At 38.0% G+C, this 19,307-nt stretch overlaps 1 protein-coding gene and 1 non-coding gene across 10 annotated transcripts in view; one reads left to right on the top strand and one right to left on the bottom strand.

Moving 5' to 3' along the window:
- TMCC1 (transmembrane and coiled-coil domain family 1) overlaps positions 1–19,307 on the bottom strand; it is a 248,589-nt gene that overhangs the window by 174,534 nt on the left and 54,748 nt on the right. For 5 of the 9 annotated variants that reach the window (XM_058437330.1, XM_058437326.1, XM_058437328.1 and 2 more), the window contains 2 exons: positions 13,666–13,722; positions 8,675–9,376 (listed from right to left, as the gene is read on the bottom strand). In XM_058437330.1, the coding sequence (XP_058293313.1) occupies positions 8,675–9,250 (576 nt within the window). In that variant the 5' untranslated portion in view covers positions 9,251–9,376; positions 13,666–13,722. Of the gene's footprint in view, positions 1–8,674; positions 9,381–13,665; positions 13,723–14,516; positions 14,614–19,307 lie in introns of all 9 variants that reach the window. The other 4 variants (XM_058437331.1, XM_058437329.1, XM_032149824.1 and 1 more) reach the window with 3 other exon arrangements.
- On the top strand, positions 591–693 carry LOC116467646 (U6 spliceosomal RNA). Its single transcript, XR_004247862.1, has one exon. It is a non-coding gene; the product is annotated as a U6 spliceosomal RNA (small nuclear RNA).

Below are 19,307 nucleotides of genomic sequence, written 5' to 3'. Positions count from 1 at the left end.
CTCCCAGATTCAAGTGATTCTCCTGCCTCAGCCTCCTGAGTAGCTGGGATTACAGGTGTGCACCACCATGCCAGGCTAATTTTTTTATTTTTAGTAGAGACAGGGTTTCACCATGTTGGCCAGGCTGGTCTCGAACTCCTGACCTCAGATGATCTGCCCGCCTCGGCCTCCCAGAGTGCTGGGATTACAGGTGTGAAGGGTTCTCATTCTTAAAAGTAAATATATTAGAAATCAGAAGTTAAGTTCTCTAGAAAAAGTCTTTTCACTAACAGTCTCAAAATGACTAAGCATCTGTATTATTTTACTGGCTGTAAAAATTGCAATTACTCTGAATTAAACTCTACAACTTTTGCCAAATAAAAATTAAAGATGAAAGGTAAGTCAGATAACAAAAAGGAAAAATAATTTCAAACTGGAGTTGTGTTGACCATAAGCATAGGAAAGGTCTATTCACTACTGTAATCAGATCTGGGCATTGTGTTCTGTTCTGGAGACTAGAATTTAAGTGGAATACTGAAGAACAGGAACACTTAGAGTTGATGGACCAGTATGACTAAGTACTCAAAATTATGATGTGAATGAATAACCTGGGGCTTGCTTCAGCAGCCCATATACTAAAATTGGAATACAAAGAAGATTATCATGGCTTCTGAAGAGGATGACACAAAAACTCGTGAAGCACTCCATATTTTTTATGGACGTTGGGGTCCTTAGTGAATTGTTGAAACCACAAATTTAATGGTGTGTGCCACCAAACCCAGCTAAGAATCTACTTGACGTCAAGTTTTGCAGTAGAACCCAGGGAGGCTACGGATTCATTTAATATCCCAAGGAACCTCAGAATCTCTTACCTAGAAGGTGTTTATGCCATTCCTTAGATGAGCCTTCTCCTTGAACTATCTACCTCAGGCCTTGAAGACGCCTACTAGATTATTCTTGGCAAGACCTACAGTAGCAAAGAGCAGTGGTCAAAAGCATGACTTCTAGAGCTAGAAAGACTTGGTTCTGACATCCACTACAAACTTCTTACCAATTGTGTAAACATGATAAGTCATTCCAACTTCATCTTGTTTCTTCACTTATAAAAATAGAGATAGTAATATTTCACAGTACAGTTGTTTGTAGTGAGAATTCACTACTGCATCCCAAACACTTAAAATGCCTGGATCAAAAAAAGAATATCCCAAGGACTAGGGATTATTAGTCTGGAGAAGGGATTATTCAGGAAGAGACACAATGTGAAGGCAATTCATGCCTGCAGAGGCATTACATATTCTGACTGGCCCTAACTGGAGAAATATACGGTACCAGATTCAGATTAATATATTAGATTTGTCTAACAGAGGCACAAGTAGAATAAGCTGCTTTGGGAGATTCTGAGAGGCCAGACAACCGTTTAGGGAGAATGTTAGAGAGCTATAAATGAAATGACTGTAGAAATCTCTCCCAATCTGAGATTTGTGTTAAAGAAAGGCTCAAAAGGAGAAGTGGAACTTTCTTAGGACAATGCTCCAGCACTCTTATCTTACCCTTCCCAGATGGTTATAGCAACTTGGCAGGAAAAAAACAAACAACAGAATTACAGACAATCAATACTATTAACCACCAGATTACAGGCCAGTAAGACTGCATGGAAGCAAAGATAAATCAGCCAATTACCTCTCACTTCCTACTTTTAAGCACTGTTTGGAGGTTAGTAAGAGGTGGTGACTTCCAGAAATTTCATTGTGGCCTTTTGATAGTACACAAAGAAAGCAGTGGGAAACTTACTTTTTTCTTTCATCTAAGTTTCTACTTTAAGAGTTAATTATGAAGCCTCAAATCTTGCTTCAATTTTAACTAAGACCAACTGTTCAAGTTTTTTTCTTGTGTGTTTTAGGAAAATTACTTGGCAGATTACCAACTTTTTGACAGTCTGTATCATCCTAAGATCTATATTTTCTGCCTTTATATTACACTCCCCACACTAAGTACATGATAAAAGCTATCAATATTGAGGCATCTGTGCCGTAGATGTGTAGATGTAGATGTAGATGTGTAGATGTGCAAAGAGCTTAGACTCAGCCATGAACTAGCTCTCTGGTCTTAGACAGGTTTTAAATTTTTCCCTAAGCACTAATTACTTCATTTTTTTTTTTAAAGATATTGACCTGCCCCAAAACACTCACATGCAAATTAAACTGCAAAGTATACATGGAAAGGATCTTACATACATTAGACACTCAAATATTTGTTAAGAATGATCTGATATAATGATATGAAAACAAATTCACTTCAACAAAATTCTTGCAAAGAATACTACCAACTACATGGAAAAGATTCCCAATTAAAGTTCATTTTATGAGTTCATTAAAATTCACCATTTCTAGGGCAGGTTTCTTGGTGTCTTAAGGCAGTAAGATAACAGAGGGATGGTTCTCATCGTCATCACTCTTTCTTACTACAACTCTGCAACATTTTATGTGGTTAATAAGAAACTTTAATTATGGGCCCTATTTTCCATCCCACCCTCAACCTCACAATGCAGAAATAACTCCATGAAGACTATTTAACCAGCCATCTCACTAAATATAACAGTCCTTGGCCACATGTAGTGGCTCACACCTGTAATCCCAGCACTTTGGGAGGTTAAGGCGGGTAGATAACTTGAGCCCAGGAGTTCAAGACCAGCCTGGGCGGCACCGCAAAACTCCTCTACAAGAAAATACAAAAATTAGCCGGGTGCAGTGGCACTCACCTATGGTCTTAGCTACTTGAAGAGGCTAAGGTGGGTGGTCACTTGAGCCTGGGAGGTTGAGGCTGCAGTTAGCTGTGATCACACCACTACACTCCAGCTTGCGTGACAGAGTGAGACCCTGTCTCAAATATAAATACATATATTTATATATATTTATGAGGACTTATTTTTTAGGCATTGTAAATAACTATTTTGTTATTATTTTGTTTAGACATCTGAGAATCCAGGATGTCACTGCTCATATTTTAATGATGAATGGAATTAAAATAACTTTAGAGAATCATTTCAGTATTTGATATCCATTGTTACCTATCTGAAAATGACGGCAAAAGTTGTTTAAAAGTAATAACATAAGAACCAGGCATGGTGGCGCATGCCTATAGTCCTAGCTACTCAACAGACTGAGGTGGGAAAATCCCTTGAGCCCAGAAGTTCGAGGTTGCAATGAGCCACGATTGCACCACTGCACTCTAGCCTGGGCATTAGAGACCCCAACCCCAACTCAAAAAATACATAATAACATAAGAAACCAGAGGTAGTGATGAAATCAGTCTTTGTCACTGCTCTTAGATTTCCGCCTTCATTCAAACAAGCTGATCTAGCAACCAATCTTTGAAAAAAGGAAAAACTTTCCTTTCCCCTTTTCTTATTTCCTGCTTGAAAGAACTGGTGTTCTTCAATTCTCTGGCATTCTTCAATTCTCTGGCATGCTCAACCAGGTAAAGAGGCAAGAATGCTGAACACAGAACAAGAGGGAACCCAGGGATCCGGTCCTGGCATCACTTATAATTAACTGTATAACTTCAGGCAGGTTTTTAACATCTCTGGACCTGTAAAATCAGGAGTTTGATTAGAATTAATCAAAGTAGCTTAATAGGCCTAACAGTCTATGAGTCTGATAGTCACTTGGCAGCAGCCAGTGATCTACTGACTAGAAATCATTTGTGGTGCAAGGGACTCATTTTGCAACTCAAGACTTTTGAATTCTTAGCTTCCTCATTATTACAGTTTTGAAATCTGAGTCAGGGTTTCTTATCCCAGTAAGATGTTACTATGACAAAATAAAAAGATTTGCCATAACTTTAATTTTTAAAATAAAACATTTTAGGCCAGCACAGTGGCTCAGGCCTGTAATCTCAGCACTTTGAGAGGCTGAGGCGGGTGGATCATTTGAGGTCAGGAGTTCGAGACCAGCCTGACAAACATGGTGAAACCCCATGTCTACTAAAAATATAAAAATTAGCCAGGTGTGGTGATGTGTGCCTGTAATCTCAGCTACTCGGGAGGCTGAGGCAGGAGAATCACTTGAACCCAGAAGGTGGAGGTTAAAGTGAGCCGAGATCACGCCACTGCACTCCAGCCTGGGCAACAAGAGCGAAATTCCGTCTCAAACAAAACAAAACAAAAATAACATTTTATATATTTAAAATTTTGTTTAGGAACATATTCTCAAAGTCGATGTATACACAAAGTGAAAGACACCTATTAACGCATAATGTATATTAATTGTGGCCCTGAAGTACAAAAGTTCAAAAATAAAATCTAGCCTGCTCACATTGACCAACAGGATCACAGGCTATGATAACATCAAAATAAGTCAATTTTTAACAAACACCGACTTAGTTCAACATTGTGCTAACTTGCCAAAGTTGCCTTTCTTGAGAAAAAATGCTGTACTGAGACCCCTGAAAAACAAACAAACAAACAAACAAACAGTCTGCTCTAGTAATTACCTTACACAAAACACAATCTTGGCCTATCCCTCTATCTATCTATGACTCTTTGGAAGCAAGACCTTATATTAGCGTTCTGGATAAACCAAAGAATAGTGGACTTTGGATACTAAAATTCTCCTCCTCTACTCCTAAGATTCAAAGCTATTGATAAAGTACCCAAATCTCTGATGAATAAAAGGGGAAAGCAGAAATTAGGTCACATACTATATGCCTTTAGGAGTCTGATTACCCTAAAGCCTGTGACCATTTTGTTGTACAAAGGAAAAAGAGGTTAAAGAGCGAACTCTGCTTTCCATTATGTTGAGCTTTCATCATAAAAGGCTCTGAACAGAAAGAAAGAAACTCAGACTTAAAAAAACAAACAAACGAACTTTGGCTGGGCGCGGTGGCTCATGCCTGTAATCCCAGCACTTTGGGAGGCTGAGGCAGGTGGATCACTTGAGGTCAGTAGTTTGAGACCAGCGTGGCCAAAATGGTAAAACCCTGTCTCTACTAAAAATACAAAAATTAGCTGGGTATGGTGGTGCACGCCTGAAATCCCAGCTATTCTGGAGACTGAGGCAGGAGAATCGCTTGAACCTGGGAGGTGGAGGTTGCAGTGGGCAGAGATCATGCCGCTGCACTCCAGCCTGGGTGACAGAGCGTGACTCTGTGTCAAAAAAAAAAACAACCAAACAAACAAAAACAAACTTTAAGAAGCATCCCTATGATATTACACTTTGCATAACAAATTTACCAAGGTTAGGAACAGTTAGCTTATCTGTACCTTCACTTCTACTCTTACAAGAACTATATTTGATGCCCACATGAGATCATTAAGGATAATCAAAATATCTTTGGGGCCAATGAATACATATTTATATTAAAGGAAACTCAGTATTGGGGGAAAGGACGTAGCCATAAACATTCTGGCCTTCAGAGGTAGGGTCAATAAACCTGTAAGTTACTTGCTTTGGCAATCAAGTTTTGCTATGTAAAGTATCTTTAAGGGAGAACAATTAGAAAGCCAAAATACATCTTCATCTCTAACTTATGCCCACTTTTCCAGTTCCATATTATTAAAGGCCTATAAGACATTCTCTTTACAGTAGGTGTCAGCCACCCAACTGAAACTAAATGGTTTTCCTTAAAAAATACAATTTTTCAACTGCTTAGTGGAAATGGACAATATTTTCTGATTCTCCCATGCAAACTTCAGATTTTAAAATTTTTTATTCTAACACTGTTATCAAATCCTACCTTGTTCTTCTATTGTCCATTCCACTTCCACAGCTATCAATTCAGCTCAATATTTATAAGAGCGCTATCACTATTTAATAGTCACTGTGCTCAAGCTAGCCTATATCCTAATGACTTCCTGTACTAATTAAATTATCACCCCGGGGTTAATCAATGTCCTGTCAGGCATCCATCCCCTCACTTCCACCTACCAATCCTCGCCTAGGACACCACCTGGTGGTCAACAACATGAATTATCCTTTTCCCCACTTCATTTCTTCCCCACTGGGAGAACAGTACACCTGCCTTACTAGTTTTGCTTATAGTTCAACTAATTCAAACTTAGAAATCTTTTTATTTGAACACATACATCTCCCTCAAACTTCTTCCACTTTTCTCTATCTTTCAGGTACAGCCAGGCATTACAAAAATTTCCCTTTCCTTCTGCCCATACTATAAGTGATCCAAAAAGCTTCCCTCATTGCAGCCTAATATACACTGCTTTTCCTAAATCTGGCTATAAATAAGAAAATGATATAGTGAGCTCTGAAGTGATATTAACCTTAATAGAGAACCTGAATCCATAACTTCCAAACTTTCCCTTTAGAAGCTCCAAAGTTTACATCTATCTTTTTTGGTGAGGGGGTGGCAGGGGGTTGAGACAGGGTCTCGCTTTGTTTCCCAGCCTGGAGTGCAGCAATAAAAAGGAACAAACTATCGACACATTCAACAACGGTTGAATCAACAACAGTTGAAAAGTATTACACTAAATGAAAGAAGTCAAACACAAAAGACTGCATGATCTAATTTTTAAGGAAATTCTAGAAAAGGCAAAACTATAGCAATAGAAAGCAGATCAGCGGCTACCAGAGGCCACGGGTTGGGTAAGAGGGACTGACTGCAGCCAAGGGGCATGAGAAATCATTATTTGGGGGTAATGGGAATGTTCTATATAATGACTGTGTTATTATAAAACTACACATTTTTCAAAACTAGTCAAGATGTACACTTAAAACTGGTGGATTTTATTGTTAAGTATCTGCTAGTAAGGTTGACAAAGCATTAAAGAAACAATGTTATGAAAAAAGTTCTCACTTAGCCCTCTTTCTCTTGAAGTTTTCCAATAAAATCTGCTTTACTTACACTTTTTCTTTTTAACATAAAAGTCTATAATCCCAGAATCACTAGCAGTAAATTCTTTAATGTTCTCTGATAAAGGCTAAAGATTAAGACAAGGTACATAGCTGCACTGTCAATCTTTACTGCCAACTAGTTTGGGTAATAATCAGTGACCAAATATTCTTTTTATTTCAAAGATAACTAATATAGGCTGGACACGGTGGCTCACGCCTGTAATCTCAGCACTTTGGAAGGCTGAGGTGGATGGATCACTTGAACTCAGGAGTTTGAGACCAGCATGGGCAACACAGCAAAATCTCCTCTCTACAAAAAAAAAAAAAAATTGGCCAGACATGCTGGCATGTGCCTGTAGTCCCAGCTACTCATGAGGCTGAGGTGGGATGATCACCTGAGTCTGGGGAGGTTAAGGCTGCAGCGAGCCACGATCGCACCACTGCACCCCAGCCTAGGTGACAGAGTAAGACCCTGTCTCCAAAAAAAATAAAATGAATATACACATAAATATATGGTACTTTTCCTCACTTAAATTTTTTAAATTTTAATTCACATAATTATTTTGACAGGTTTAAAGTGATTTACTGTCCATTATCTATATGTTTTAAATATCATATTTAGGTAGGAAAGGTTTAAAGTTCTAGACTCAATATTTATATTTCCAGGTAACTTAATATCCAATAAAAAAAAAACCTTAGGAAAAGTTTAAGGTTCTAGACTCTGTATTTATATTTCCAGGTAACTTAATATCCAATAAAAAAAAACCTTAGGAAAAGTTTAAGGTTCTAGACTCTGTATTTATATTTCCAGGTAACTTAATATCCAATAAAAAAAAAAACTAACTGTGCCACAAGCAGACACAGAATGAAAATGATCAAATAAAAACCTTAAGGAATACACAAAAGTAATGCTGAAAGATAGTTGAATGGTAACTTACAAGGCAGACTTAGCCCACAAATGTGTTCAGTGTGACTTGCCTATCTGTTAAAAATCAAGAGATTTCTCATCTAGATTTCCAGTTTCTCTTGAAAAAAATCAGAAGCTCTGGCAAGACTGTGCCCACAGTACTAAATTTCAACCATCAGCTAAAGCTAAGACATTGTCCCTGTTAAACAAAGCAGGAACTCCTCAGTTTGTCCAAGCTCCGTAACACTTAAGTTCATTCATTGTCACTACCCGCATGGCTACGCGTACCTGAGTTTTCAAACCCTAGCAGGACTATTTCTTCTATGTGCCTCAACTAACCATAACTGAGTTATATGGAAAAAGTTTATCCTAGATTTAATACGCCTGGTTTTGGGTAAACCCAAAACAATCTGTTTATTAATAGTACACTATAATAATGTATATGCTGTACTGTGGCATGCAAAATGTATAATGAATGCTGCTGATGTACTACAAAGTATATGAAAATTACAACCAACTTAGTGTACTTCCATGGTAAGCACAGACAAACTCAGATTCTAGAACTTTATTCACTACATTCATTAATGTAAGAAAGCCATTTCCATGTGCAAAATCAAAACAGTAAGAAACAAAGCATCTTAACTGCTCTACCATAAAACTGACCCTTTTAAATATACAGAAAGAATACATGAAATATACTTAAGGTTTTAACGAAAGGATAAAATAAAATATAGCAATATGTTAGGAAGGAAATAGGAATATAATTCTAAACATTCATTCATTAGCTATAATTATTATTTACCCATTTGAAAAGGGGAAAAATGCTCTTACCACAACTTAAGGTATTTGCTGAGATACCTTTTTAGTTACCAAAGGAAAGTCTGGAGAGTCCTTGGTATGAAAAACAGTAAGTTAACAGAAAAACAAAATGTAACAAACTTACCCGCTCCGCAGTTCCCTCCTCTCCCGGTAGACATGCAGCAGCAGCAGCAGCAGCAGCACAAGCTATTTCCATCATAGCAGAGCTGGTAGGGGCATCAGTTGTGGATGAAGACCTGGGTCGGCCTGACTGCATAACAGCTGTCATCTCCTGACCAGACTTCCTGTTGATTTGGGGACTTCCCTTTGGGGCCTCTGGCTTGCCCCGCCTACTATGCAAGCTTGTCCCTCTCTTCATCTTGGGTGGCACTCGAATCTGCTGCAGGACACGATTCAGAGCTGTGGGGTGGGTGGGGACACCATCAATCTCAGCACATGAGTTCTGGCTTTCCAGATCCATTTCAGGTTCTGGATCTGCCTGAATTTGCTGCACATCATGTGGAGACACTGACGACCTCCTGCGCTGGTGCTGGAAGAGATGCTTCAAGCCTTGGCCAATCACGTTAATGTTCTCCAAAGCATTGTGGGTCATTTTAGACAATTTTTGTTCTGATTCTGTCTGCTTTCTGGCCTCTGCATCTTGGGATTTGCCTCCAGGATCAGGGTCCTCAAATAATTGTTCACTGCCCGAAGGCTCCATCAGTAGACTTAATATACTTATTTGCAAACTCAAAAAAATTTTTTAAACACACCGAGAGTGTCAAATTAGGTAGGCATTTGCTTCAACAGTGACTATGCATGCAGCTGTGAGACGAAGGCTTCATGCCTATCTAATGTTAAAACAAACAAACAAACAAACAAAAAAACAAAAACCTTATATTATAAATCCATGCAGAAACTCCAGTGTTAAAACAAAGAAAAACATGCTACTGGCCAACAAATAGGCACTATCATTAAGCAATCTTTAATCAGAAGATTAAAAGACAGTTTTCTAGATAGTGGGTAATGATTATTTTTTAGAATGAGAGAAAAAGCCCAAAACAAGTCCATAGGAAATTAAAACAATGTTCAAAAACAAAAATCCCTAAAAGATTCAATATATACAGAATTAGATATTAGAGGAGCCATCTTGGAATGGACACTATAATGGTAGTTGACAGAACAGCCATTGCTTGGGAAATCAAGAGAACAGACCATCCAATAGGTTTACTCTAGCTGAGGCAATTTAATCCCTCTCATTCATAACCATGGTTAATTATTCACAGGCCGAAACTCAGTATAATCAAAGAACAACAGTGAGAAATGGATATCCCAATCTAACTATATGTGGATTTTAATGGAAAACAGAATCTGTGTTACCATTCATATTCATCAAGTTCACTGGTAACTAGAGATGACAGGTTTGCTCTTTTGAGAAGAGAATGGAAATAAAAATCCTGTAAATTGAATTCTCTGCTGAAGCACAAATGACCTTTCTGGCACCATATGAGTGAATGGTTCAGACAGAATCAGAATCAGAGACCAGAGCTTTGCTCAGTACCAGCTATCAAGAAAGGAGATTCAAAGAAATCCCTTTCTCTATAGTGTCATCCCTGACAGAAGCTTCCCATATATCCATACAAACTCAAAAGCAAAGTAACTGGGTACGATAGAAAAGTAGAGAAAAAGAAAGGTCAAACAGCAACCATATACCAGTATTAAATGCAAGAAATTAAAAGGAAGCTGAAACTAAGAGATGTAAAATCAACGCAACTGCCATGGTTACTAAAATCACGTGCAAAAAAAAAAAAAAAAAAGGAGGGGGGATGGGAGATGGTGAGATTTTTCCTAACAGAAAGTGTTTATTTTTGTACTGCATTTGTGCAAATATATGACAAAATTATAAACATGCACAGAAGCTGCTAGAGGATGCAAAATATGATGTAGGAGGTTATTTCCATGTTTTTCTTCAACTTTTTGTTTAAAGAACTTTAAAACTCCCTACATTACCAAGTACTTTCAACAATTTAAGCCACTACCAATTAAGCACCATGGTGCTCCTGTTCTGGGAATATGTGGACTTGCTGTCACCAAGTGGCAATCTAGAATGCCATAAATTAGCTGAATAAAAGAGTTCCCTGTGAACTCAAGGCTACTAGAGTTTAGTGGAACGGGAATGCAAACTCACTAACGTTTTGTTCCTGATGACTACTCTCAGAAGACTTTTTTCAAATATTATATGGGCACTGTCATTGTGGCTCCACTGTCCATATTCTTTCATGCCTGTGATTCCATTGCCTAACCTCTTCATAACTGAGGAGCATAAACAGGGAGACAGGGATAAAGACATTTGTCTCTCTCTAGTACCTTCCTACTTTCTAAATGCCACAAATTTGTTTGTTCCTAAACTAGGCAAATGAATAACAACCATGAGAATGGAAGTTTCATTGCCTTTCACCCAAATTCTTTGTGGCTCCACTGAAATCTAGCCATCCCACTGTGGCCTGTTACCCTTTTCCTGATTGTGCATTGCTTTTGTTCATCTCTTTCCCTTTGGGAGAGCCAAGAAAGAAACCCTTGCCCTTATTAGATCAATGACTGTCCTGGCCTCTAGTGTGGTTTTCTGGGGCTCCTTGTGGGCAAAAATTTTGCAATAGTGTATATATTTAATTATCCCCTTCTAACCAAACATGAAATAAACACATAATACAATGTTACTCTGATTTTTTTAAATAATAGTAATTATCTCACCATTCCTCATGAGTTTGTCTTGCTGGCTAATAGTTACTGAAAGAATTGAGTTCCTCAGAGGAAAAGGGCTAATGTAACCAAAATAATCCCCTATCAGTGTATATCAACTCATCTCTTCTTGCACTGGGCTACTTAGATCCTGAGAAGATGGGAGGGTGTGAAAGCAGCAGAACAGTACTGAAAAAGTAGTTTACTTTTTCCTCTATTTGCACATTATTAGCTAATAGAACTGATTTTTGTTGTTGTTGTTGGAAGTAAAATGTATAAAATATGTTTATCCCATGAGATTAAAAGACAGCAAGAATAAAGGAATGATGTCAAGGTTAGCTGAGGATCATTCTACTTGTCTCATATGCAAAGGTACTAGGAATTTATTACTCAGCAAATCTACTTATTTGGGCACTATTATAAACTAATCAACTGGCCATCTGGTTGCTGCCTATTTAAAAAATAGAGAATGTGGTACATTTTGAATGTCAGTAAATTCATTTGAGATTTCACAAGCATTTGTAAAACAATTTATTTTTGTTTTTGTTTTTCTGAGACGGAGTGTTGCTCTTTCACCCAGGCTGGAGCGCAGTGGCACAATCTCGGCTCACTGCAGCCTCTGCCTCCTGGGTTCAGGCAATTCTCCTGCCTCAGCCTCCAGAGTAGCTGGGATTACAGGCGCGTGCCACCATGCACAGCTAATTTTTGCATTTTTAGAGAGGTACGGTTTCACCATGTTGGCCAGGCTAGTCTCAAATTCCTGACCTCAAGTGATCCAACCGCCTCAGCCTCCCATAGTGCTGAGATTACAGGTGTGAGCCACTGCACCCGGCCAAATCATTTATTTTCAAATAATTCAAAATGATGATTGTTTACAAGGAAATGTTAGCATTTCCTGGGAAAAGCTGGCAGTAAGGTGTTAATTTCCATTCCAAGACTATCTTCGCAGCTGCAAAGAATAAGCAACAAAACAGTAATAAATTCTTGGATTTTCAAAGGCAAAACTTACCTTAATTCATACCAGCACACAGCCTCACTTAGCATGTAGCCCTAAAGAAACCTAAATTGAGCTTTAAACATCAAGTTTTAAGGTAATAATGTTGAAAAACAATCTACTGTACTGATTATAAAATGTAATATGGTACTTACACTTGTAGCTAACATCTGCATAACAGCAGCACTAACAAACTAGTTAAGGTTTTGAAGGCTGCTAAAATTTTCTGCAGGCCAATAGAAAATCTTTAAAGCCACCAAGGTCAAATGCTGTGGTAAAAATACCAACAATAGTGATGCTGCAATAATTAACTCTATAAAATTGCTGACAGTAAGAATGCAAGCACAAAAGAAATTCAATAATCTCAAAGTTGTATAGGGATACCCTTCTTTTCTTCCGTATGTCTTACAGAAGCTCAAACGAATATGAATAATAACTGTTGCTCAGTTTATAAAACTCCCCAATTAACTATTTATTTATTTAGAGACAGGGTCTCCCCCTGCCACCTAGGCTGGAGTGCAGTGGCACAATCTCAGCTCACTGCAACCTCTGCCTTCTGGGTTCAAGCAATTCTCCTGCCTCTGCCTCTCAAGTAGCTGGGATTACAGGCGCCCACCACCACACCTGGCTAATTTTTGTATTTTTAGTAAAAACATGGGGTTTCACCATGTTGACCAGGCTGGTCTTGAACTCCTGACCTCAAGTGATCCACCCTCCTCAGCCTCCCAAAGTGCTAGGATTATGGGCATGAGTCACCGCGCCCCACCCAATTAACTAATTTTAGATCCCTGGTTTAACACAAAAGAGTTTAACTGCATAAGCCTATCAAATGCTTTTTGGTAAGAAGGAAATGCTGGCTACTCTTTATTCACTCAGCTTCTCTGAAAAGTAAAGTTATTATAAGTAAACCAGACAGAGAAAGAGAAAAAGGAGCAAAAGGACACAGGAAAAAGGGGAGAGGTCGAAGGAGTGAAAGGGGAGAGGCAGAAGGAGCAAACGGTGAGAAAGGGGGACAAAAAACGCAGCCACCTACCAGCCAGGCATTTCAAATAATTTGGTAAGTTCTCAGAATTTTCAACAATTAACTTTTCTAGCACAATTTTACTGAAGACGTAATATGCCATTAGCTCACACTCAGAAAACAAGTTGTTCTAAATTAGTATCAGAAATAAGTGAAAAAATTATGTTTTTAAAATCCATGAAGGAGGATTTTTAAAAAAAGGATCCATTTAGGAGGGTGCTCCACAAAATCATAGCAAATTATATACAAATTGCCTTGTCTTTTTTTCCCTTAAGTTTTTCTTTCCAATTTTTTAGTTTTTTGATAAATATGGTGACCAAAGCTTTTTGGTTTGGACATGAACCAAGTTAAATTTCACTGACTACAACAAAGCGTTGGATACTTGCCTTCATCACTCTTCCTTAAGCACTTCTAAGGTGTACAATCCTTTTAGGAAAAGCTGAAAAGCAAACATTAAGAATTACAAGGTTAGAAACTTAGATGGGGAAACTTACCTTTTATAGATATGCAGAAAACAACTGAAAGTATATCCAACAAAGTGTTAATAGCCCTCATCTCTCACTGGTATAAGTAGGGTTTTTTTCTAGTACTTTTCAGTATTTTCTAATTTTTTGAAAGTATAATCAAGAATAATTATAATTAAGAAAGAAAGTATTCTGGAAAAAATATTAACTTAGCACTTAAAAAAGATAAAGTGGCAAATATTTTAAGAAGCAATAAATATTTTAACACTATCATACTGAATAAGAAATGGATATTCCATTAATTCTAATCTTAAAGTAACATGAAATATAAAACAGGTACATGAAAACACCACAATTTTATAAGTAAATTTTTTTTTCAAGTAGTTTCCTATTCTGTATCTGCCATTCTCTATTCAAAGGCAATTCTAAAAATCCTATCTTAGGCCAGGCATGATGGCTCATGCCTGTAATCCCAGCACTCCGAGGCAGGATCATCTGAGCCCAGGAATTTGAGATCAGCCTGGGCAACAGTGACACCCCATCTCTAAAACAATTTTTAAAGATTAGCCAGGCATGGTAGTGCACACCTGTAGTCCCAGCTACTTGGGAGATTGAGGCAAGAGGATGTCTTGAGCCCAGGAGCTGGAGGTTACAGTGAGCTATGGTTGCACCACTGCCCTCTAGCCTGGGAGCAAAAGCGAGACCCTGTCTCAATTTTAAAACAACAAGAAGAACAAAACATATTTTGGCAATGCGGAGTGACTCACACCTGTAATCCCAGCACTTTGGGAGGCCAAGGCAAGAAGGCTCATTTGAGGCCAGGAGTTCAAAGACCAGCTTGGGCAACACAGCAAGACCCCATGTCTCTACCAAAAAAAAAAAAGGGTTTTATTATTTCTATTTATTTTTATTTTTTGGCTAACCTTCCGTATTCACTAAATTTTTTTAAATTACAAACCAGAGCCACCATGTACAACTGGGAAATGGAAGCACCAAAATTAAATTTTTCCTGGAAAACTTGCTTCTGACAGGTATTACCAGAGAAGCAATTTAATTAGACAAGTATTTTTGAGACATCTGCCATGTACCTAGCATTATACAGACCAAATAAAGCATATGACCCTGCCCTCAAGGAATTAATCTAGGACAGAAAATAAGATGTCCATACATGAAACATACAGAAAACAGCACAAAACTACACAAGTGGTGAAGTGTGTAAGAAAGACTGCAATTACCATTAGAAGTCAAGAAGATCAGTTAGAATTGGATTTGTTTGGGAAAGCCTGATGAAAAAAGCAGCAGCTTTTACTGAGCTCTGAAAGATGAGAAGATGGATGAATAAGCAGAAAGATGTGGGCCAATACCTTCAGCCAGCAGGCAGTAAACACAGTATGTTTGGGCATACTGTAAAGAGGTCAGATGGACCATACTGGTGGATACACATTTCTGAATAGGGGAAATAATATTAAATGGGTAAGGCTGGGAAGTTAAAGAGGGCTTCAAATGTTAGGTAATTATTGAGTATTTATATTAAATTGCATTAAACTGCACTTAAGTGAATATTATCTCTAATCCTCACAACAACCCACAAGATAAGGGGGTTGTTGAAACCAACCAATTTACAGTTGAAAAACCTAAGGCCAAAACAGGTCTACTGACTAAAATTTTGACTTGATATAACAGAAAATAAAGAGCCACTATAGGATTTCCAGGATATAAGACATATTTTAGGCCTAATGATCATGTAAGATGCATGAGAGGAGGGAAAGATGATAATCAGAGAAATTAGGTAAGGAACTTATAATAATTTAGAAAAAGATGAAAAGGAAGAGCTGAGCCCATTGGTATGGCTGGGAATGGGTCATGAAAAAGTAAATGGAAAGGAATGAGCGCACAAGTACTGAAGAGTCAACAGGAATTCCTCATACCATTGTGACAGACGCTTAAAAAGCATCTGATAAAACGAGTATTTATAGCTCTCAGCTGGAAATGTATTAAGAGTACAATCATCCAATTCATCCTCCTGCATCTTATTTCAACAATTAAATGTCATCCATACTTCATTTAGCCCCAGAGAAATTTATTGCCTTTTAGCAAATCCTATGGGCTCCCTCTAGACGGTTGTGAGAGCTATTTCCTTGCATCCAGTCTTGGTAAGATGTCCCTTATGCCTTTAGACCTGCTTAAATATTTCTCTACTGTCTCACTACCCTGGCCGAAGATGTTACAACTATGAAATTTCAGTTTTCCTTTCTTTTGCACCTCATTTATGCCACAATAAAATGGAAACGTTTTAACTACCCAAGAAAGCTTCTCTCTCTTTCCTTTGATCCTCTTGAAACCCTTTTTCCTAAGGTCCTTAGTGAAGATCTTATTATGACCACTGTTTCCTATTCATGACTGTGTTTTCATGCTGTCAATAAGTTTTTCTTTTCCAAACATAATTTAAAAAAAATCAGTCACAGTTTCTCTCATTCTTTCATATATATATATATATTTTAATGACAGGCTTTTTCCATCTATTAGCATATGCTTAGTTTTTCCTAAATAATTATCTAGCTGAACTAGCCCCACCCAGCAACCCATCACCAAGGAGACAGACACTCTGTTTTAGAATCCAGAGAGATATATCAAACAACATTTAATTATTAAATAATAACATGTGATGAGGTTTCTATAAAGAATAAAAATACATAATCAGGGCATATACTTGGAAGTCACAGGGTTCCAAGGTTCTTGAACTGTCCAAGAGTGTAAAAGCGGCAAACAATCTGCAATATGTTTTTAAAAAGTGTATTTATTTAAAAAATCCAAAGTGCAGAACCATGTATATATCATGCTACTACTTTTAAAGGAGTGAATACATACTGCATATGCACAGACTATTTCATTCTGGAATGGTGGACAGGTAACTGGTAACTAATGTTACTCCAGAGGGAAAACACACACACTAAATAGAAAGGAGAAAGAATTAAAATATTCAAATCCAAAAAAAGAAGAGAAAACAAGATTACAGAACAAATGAAACATATTTAAGAAGCAAAATATAAGATGTCAAACATAAATTCAAATAACTCAGTAATTACATTAAATGTAATTGGACCAGACGACAAAAATTAATATTTAAAAAAAAAAGTAATCAAGAATCACACTTAAAATTACAGAAATTAATTCAAAGTATGGGAAAAAGTCATACTAACAAACTGAAACACAGCTGCTCTAGCTGTATTAATTCTATTCAAAGTAGACTTCAATATACAAAAGCATTAATACCTATAAAGGTATAATTTATCAGGAAGATGCAACAATTTTAAATTTGTATGCATGTAATAACATAGCCTCCAAATACATAAAGCAAAACTTAACAGAATTATAAAGAGAAGTGGGAGAAAAAATCCATAATCATAATAAATTTTGTATTCTTCTCAGTAGGTGATAGAACAAATGACTCAAATAAAGGGAGAGGGTAGAAATATAGATTTGAATAGCATGAACAAACTGGACCTAAATAAGACATTAATATGACACAGCACCCAATAATTGCAAAATAGATACTCTTTCAAGCAGAAAGAGATCATCTACAAAAATTGAACATATGTTGAGCCCTAAGGCAAGTGTCACAAATTTAAAAAAAACTGAAATAATACACAGTATATTCTCTGACCACAATGTGGATTCCTGAGGTTCAAAAAGAGCTGGGAGGAAATCACTTTTTCCTCCTTTTCTTTTTTGTTTACTGCTATCCCAGCCTCCAGGCAATACAACATTTATGGAGCAACAGCTAAGGCTAGACAGGCACCTAAAAGCCTTGTCTCTGACCAAAGGAAACAGTCCCAAGAGCGTGGAAGAATCCCAGTGCAGACAGGAAGATTAAACCAAAAATTCTGACAAACTGCTGAAGACTGAATGTAGGTTAGAATCAGAGTGTGAAGTCCTCGAGGGCTGCAATCATAGGAGAGTGCCCATTCTCTTATGGGCTTTTCCCTCCAGGAACCTCAAAAGGCTCTCTAATGCAGGGGGAAGCAGGGAGGAAGTAGAGAAAGCTCCTCCATCTCCACTCCTGTGGAGCTAATGAGGCAAGAGCAAGCAACAATACCAAACCAGCCTATTTCCCTTAACTCCCTGTGGAAAAAAAGGCTTAATCAGCAAGGAGCAATTTCTAGTGGAATCCCACTACAGCTGGAGGAAGGAAAGGAGGCCGACACCCACTTTTCACCCATATCCATCTTCACTGTTTCTCTAAAACAGCAATAGCCTTAATGCAGGCAGAAAGAGCTGGAAAAAACCTTAGCTTGAGGATACTACTGAAACCCCATAGCAGCTGGGGAAAAGAAGGGAATGGTCTTGTGAAGGCCACACCCCCAAGACCCAGGTTCTACTATCTGCATAAATCTGAGGCTTAACCAGAACATCACAGAACTCCCCTCACCCTCCACTAACTCACAGGCTTTGAGTAAAAACAATGTAATACACCTGAGAGAGCTGCAAGACTCAGACTCTCACGGAGAAACAGCACAAAGGAAAAACCCAAAGCCAAGCAGGAAGACAAAAACAAGGTATTACCGGGAAAATCTGAAGCCTCTAGTTCCCATGGCAACAACAAATGTCAACTCCAGTAACCATAGCAATAATAAACATCAAACACAGCCCAATGCCTGAACAGATTAACATAAATCTCCACCCTAAAGGACTTGCAGGAAACTAGCAGTCTTCAATAAGCATATCAAGTATATACCTCAGTATCTCCTGCCATATACAGCACATTCAGCTTTAAACAAAAATTATGAAGCATGGCAAAGGCAGTAATAAAAACACAGCTCAAAGGGACAAAGCAATTATCAGAGCCAGACCCATGTATGACATAAATTTTGGAACTATGAGACAGTAAATTTAAAACATAATTAATATAGTAAAAACTCTAATGGAAGAGGTAGACAACATATGAGATCAGACAGGTAATTTCACAGAGAGAAATGAAAATTATAAAAAATCAAGTGGAAACCAAATTAGAAATAAAGACATAGTAATGACAAATGCCTTTGAGAGGCTTATCAAGTAGATTTGAAACAGCTGAAAAAAGAATCAGTAAACCTGAAAATAGGCTAGTAGAAACTACCCAAACTGAAATATAAAGGGGAAAGAGATTTTCCCACCTGGAGAACATACAACAGCTGTGGGAGAAGTCCAGAAAAAGAGACAACAGAGAAGAAACATTTGAATGGCCAAGAACTTACCAAAATTAGTGATAAGACACTAAACTACAGAGTAACAATAAGGAAGTCTGAAAACAGGCTGGGCATTGTGCCTCATGCCTATAATCCCAGCACTTTGGAAGGCTGAGGCGGGAGGATGGCTTGAGCCCAGGAGACCAGCCTGGGCAGCATAGGGAGACCTCATCCCTAAGAATAAACTAAAAAATCAGCCGGGAATGATGGCACATGCCTGTGGTCCCAGCTACTTGAGAAGCTGAGGTAGGAGGACTGCTTGGGCCCTGGAGGTCGAGGCTGCAAAGAGCCTTGAGCGTGCCACTGCATTCCAGCCTGGATGACAGGGCAAGACC

The sequence above is a fragment of the Hylobates moloch genome, unplaced genomic scaffold, assembly GCF_009828535.3.
Source record: "Hylobates moloch isolate HMO894 unplaced genomic scaffold, HMol_V3 SCAFFOLD_4, whole genome shotgun sequence".
NCBI classification, from domain to species: Eukaryota; Metazoa; Chordata; class Mammalia; order Primates; family Hylobatidae; genus Hylobates; species Hylobates moloch.
Note: the sequence above shows the minus strand (reverse complement) of the source record. Positions and strands in the feature narration are given on the sequence as shown.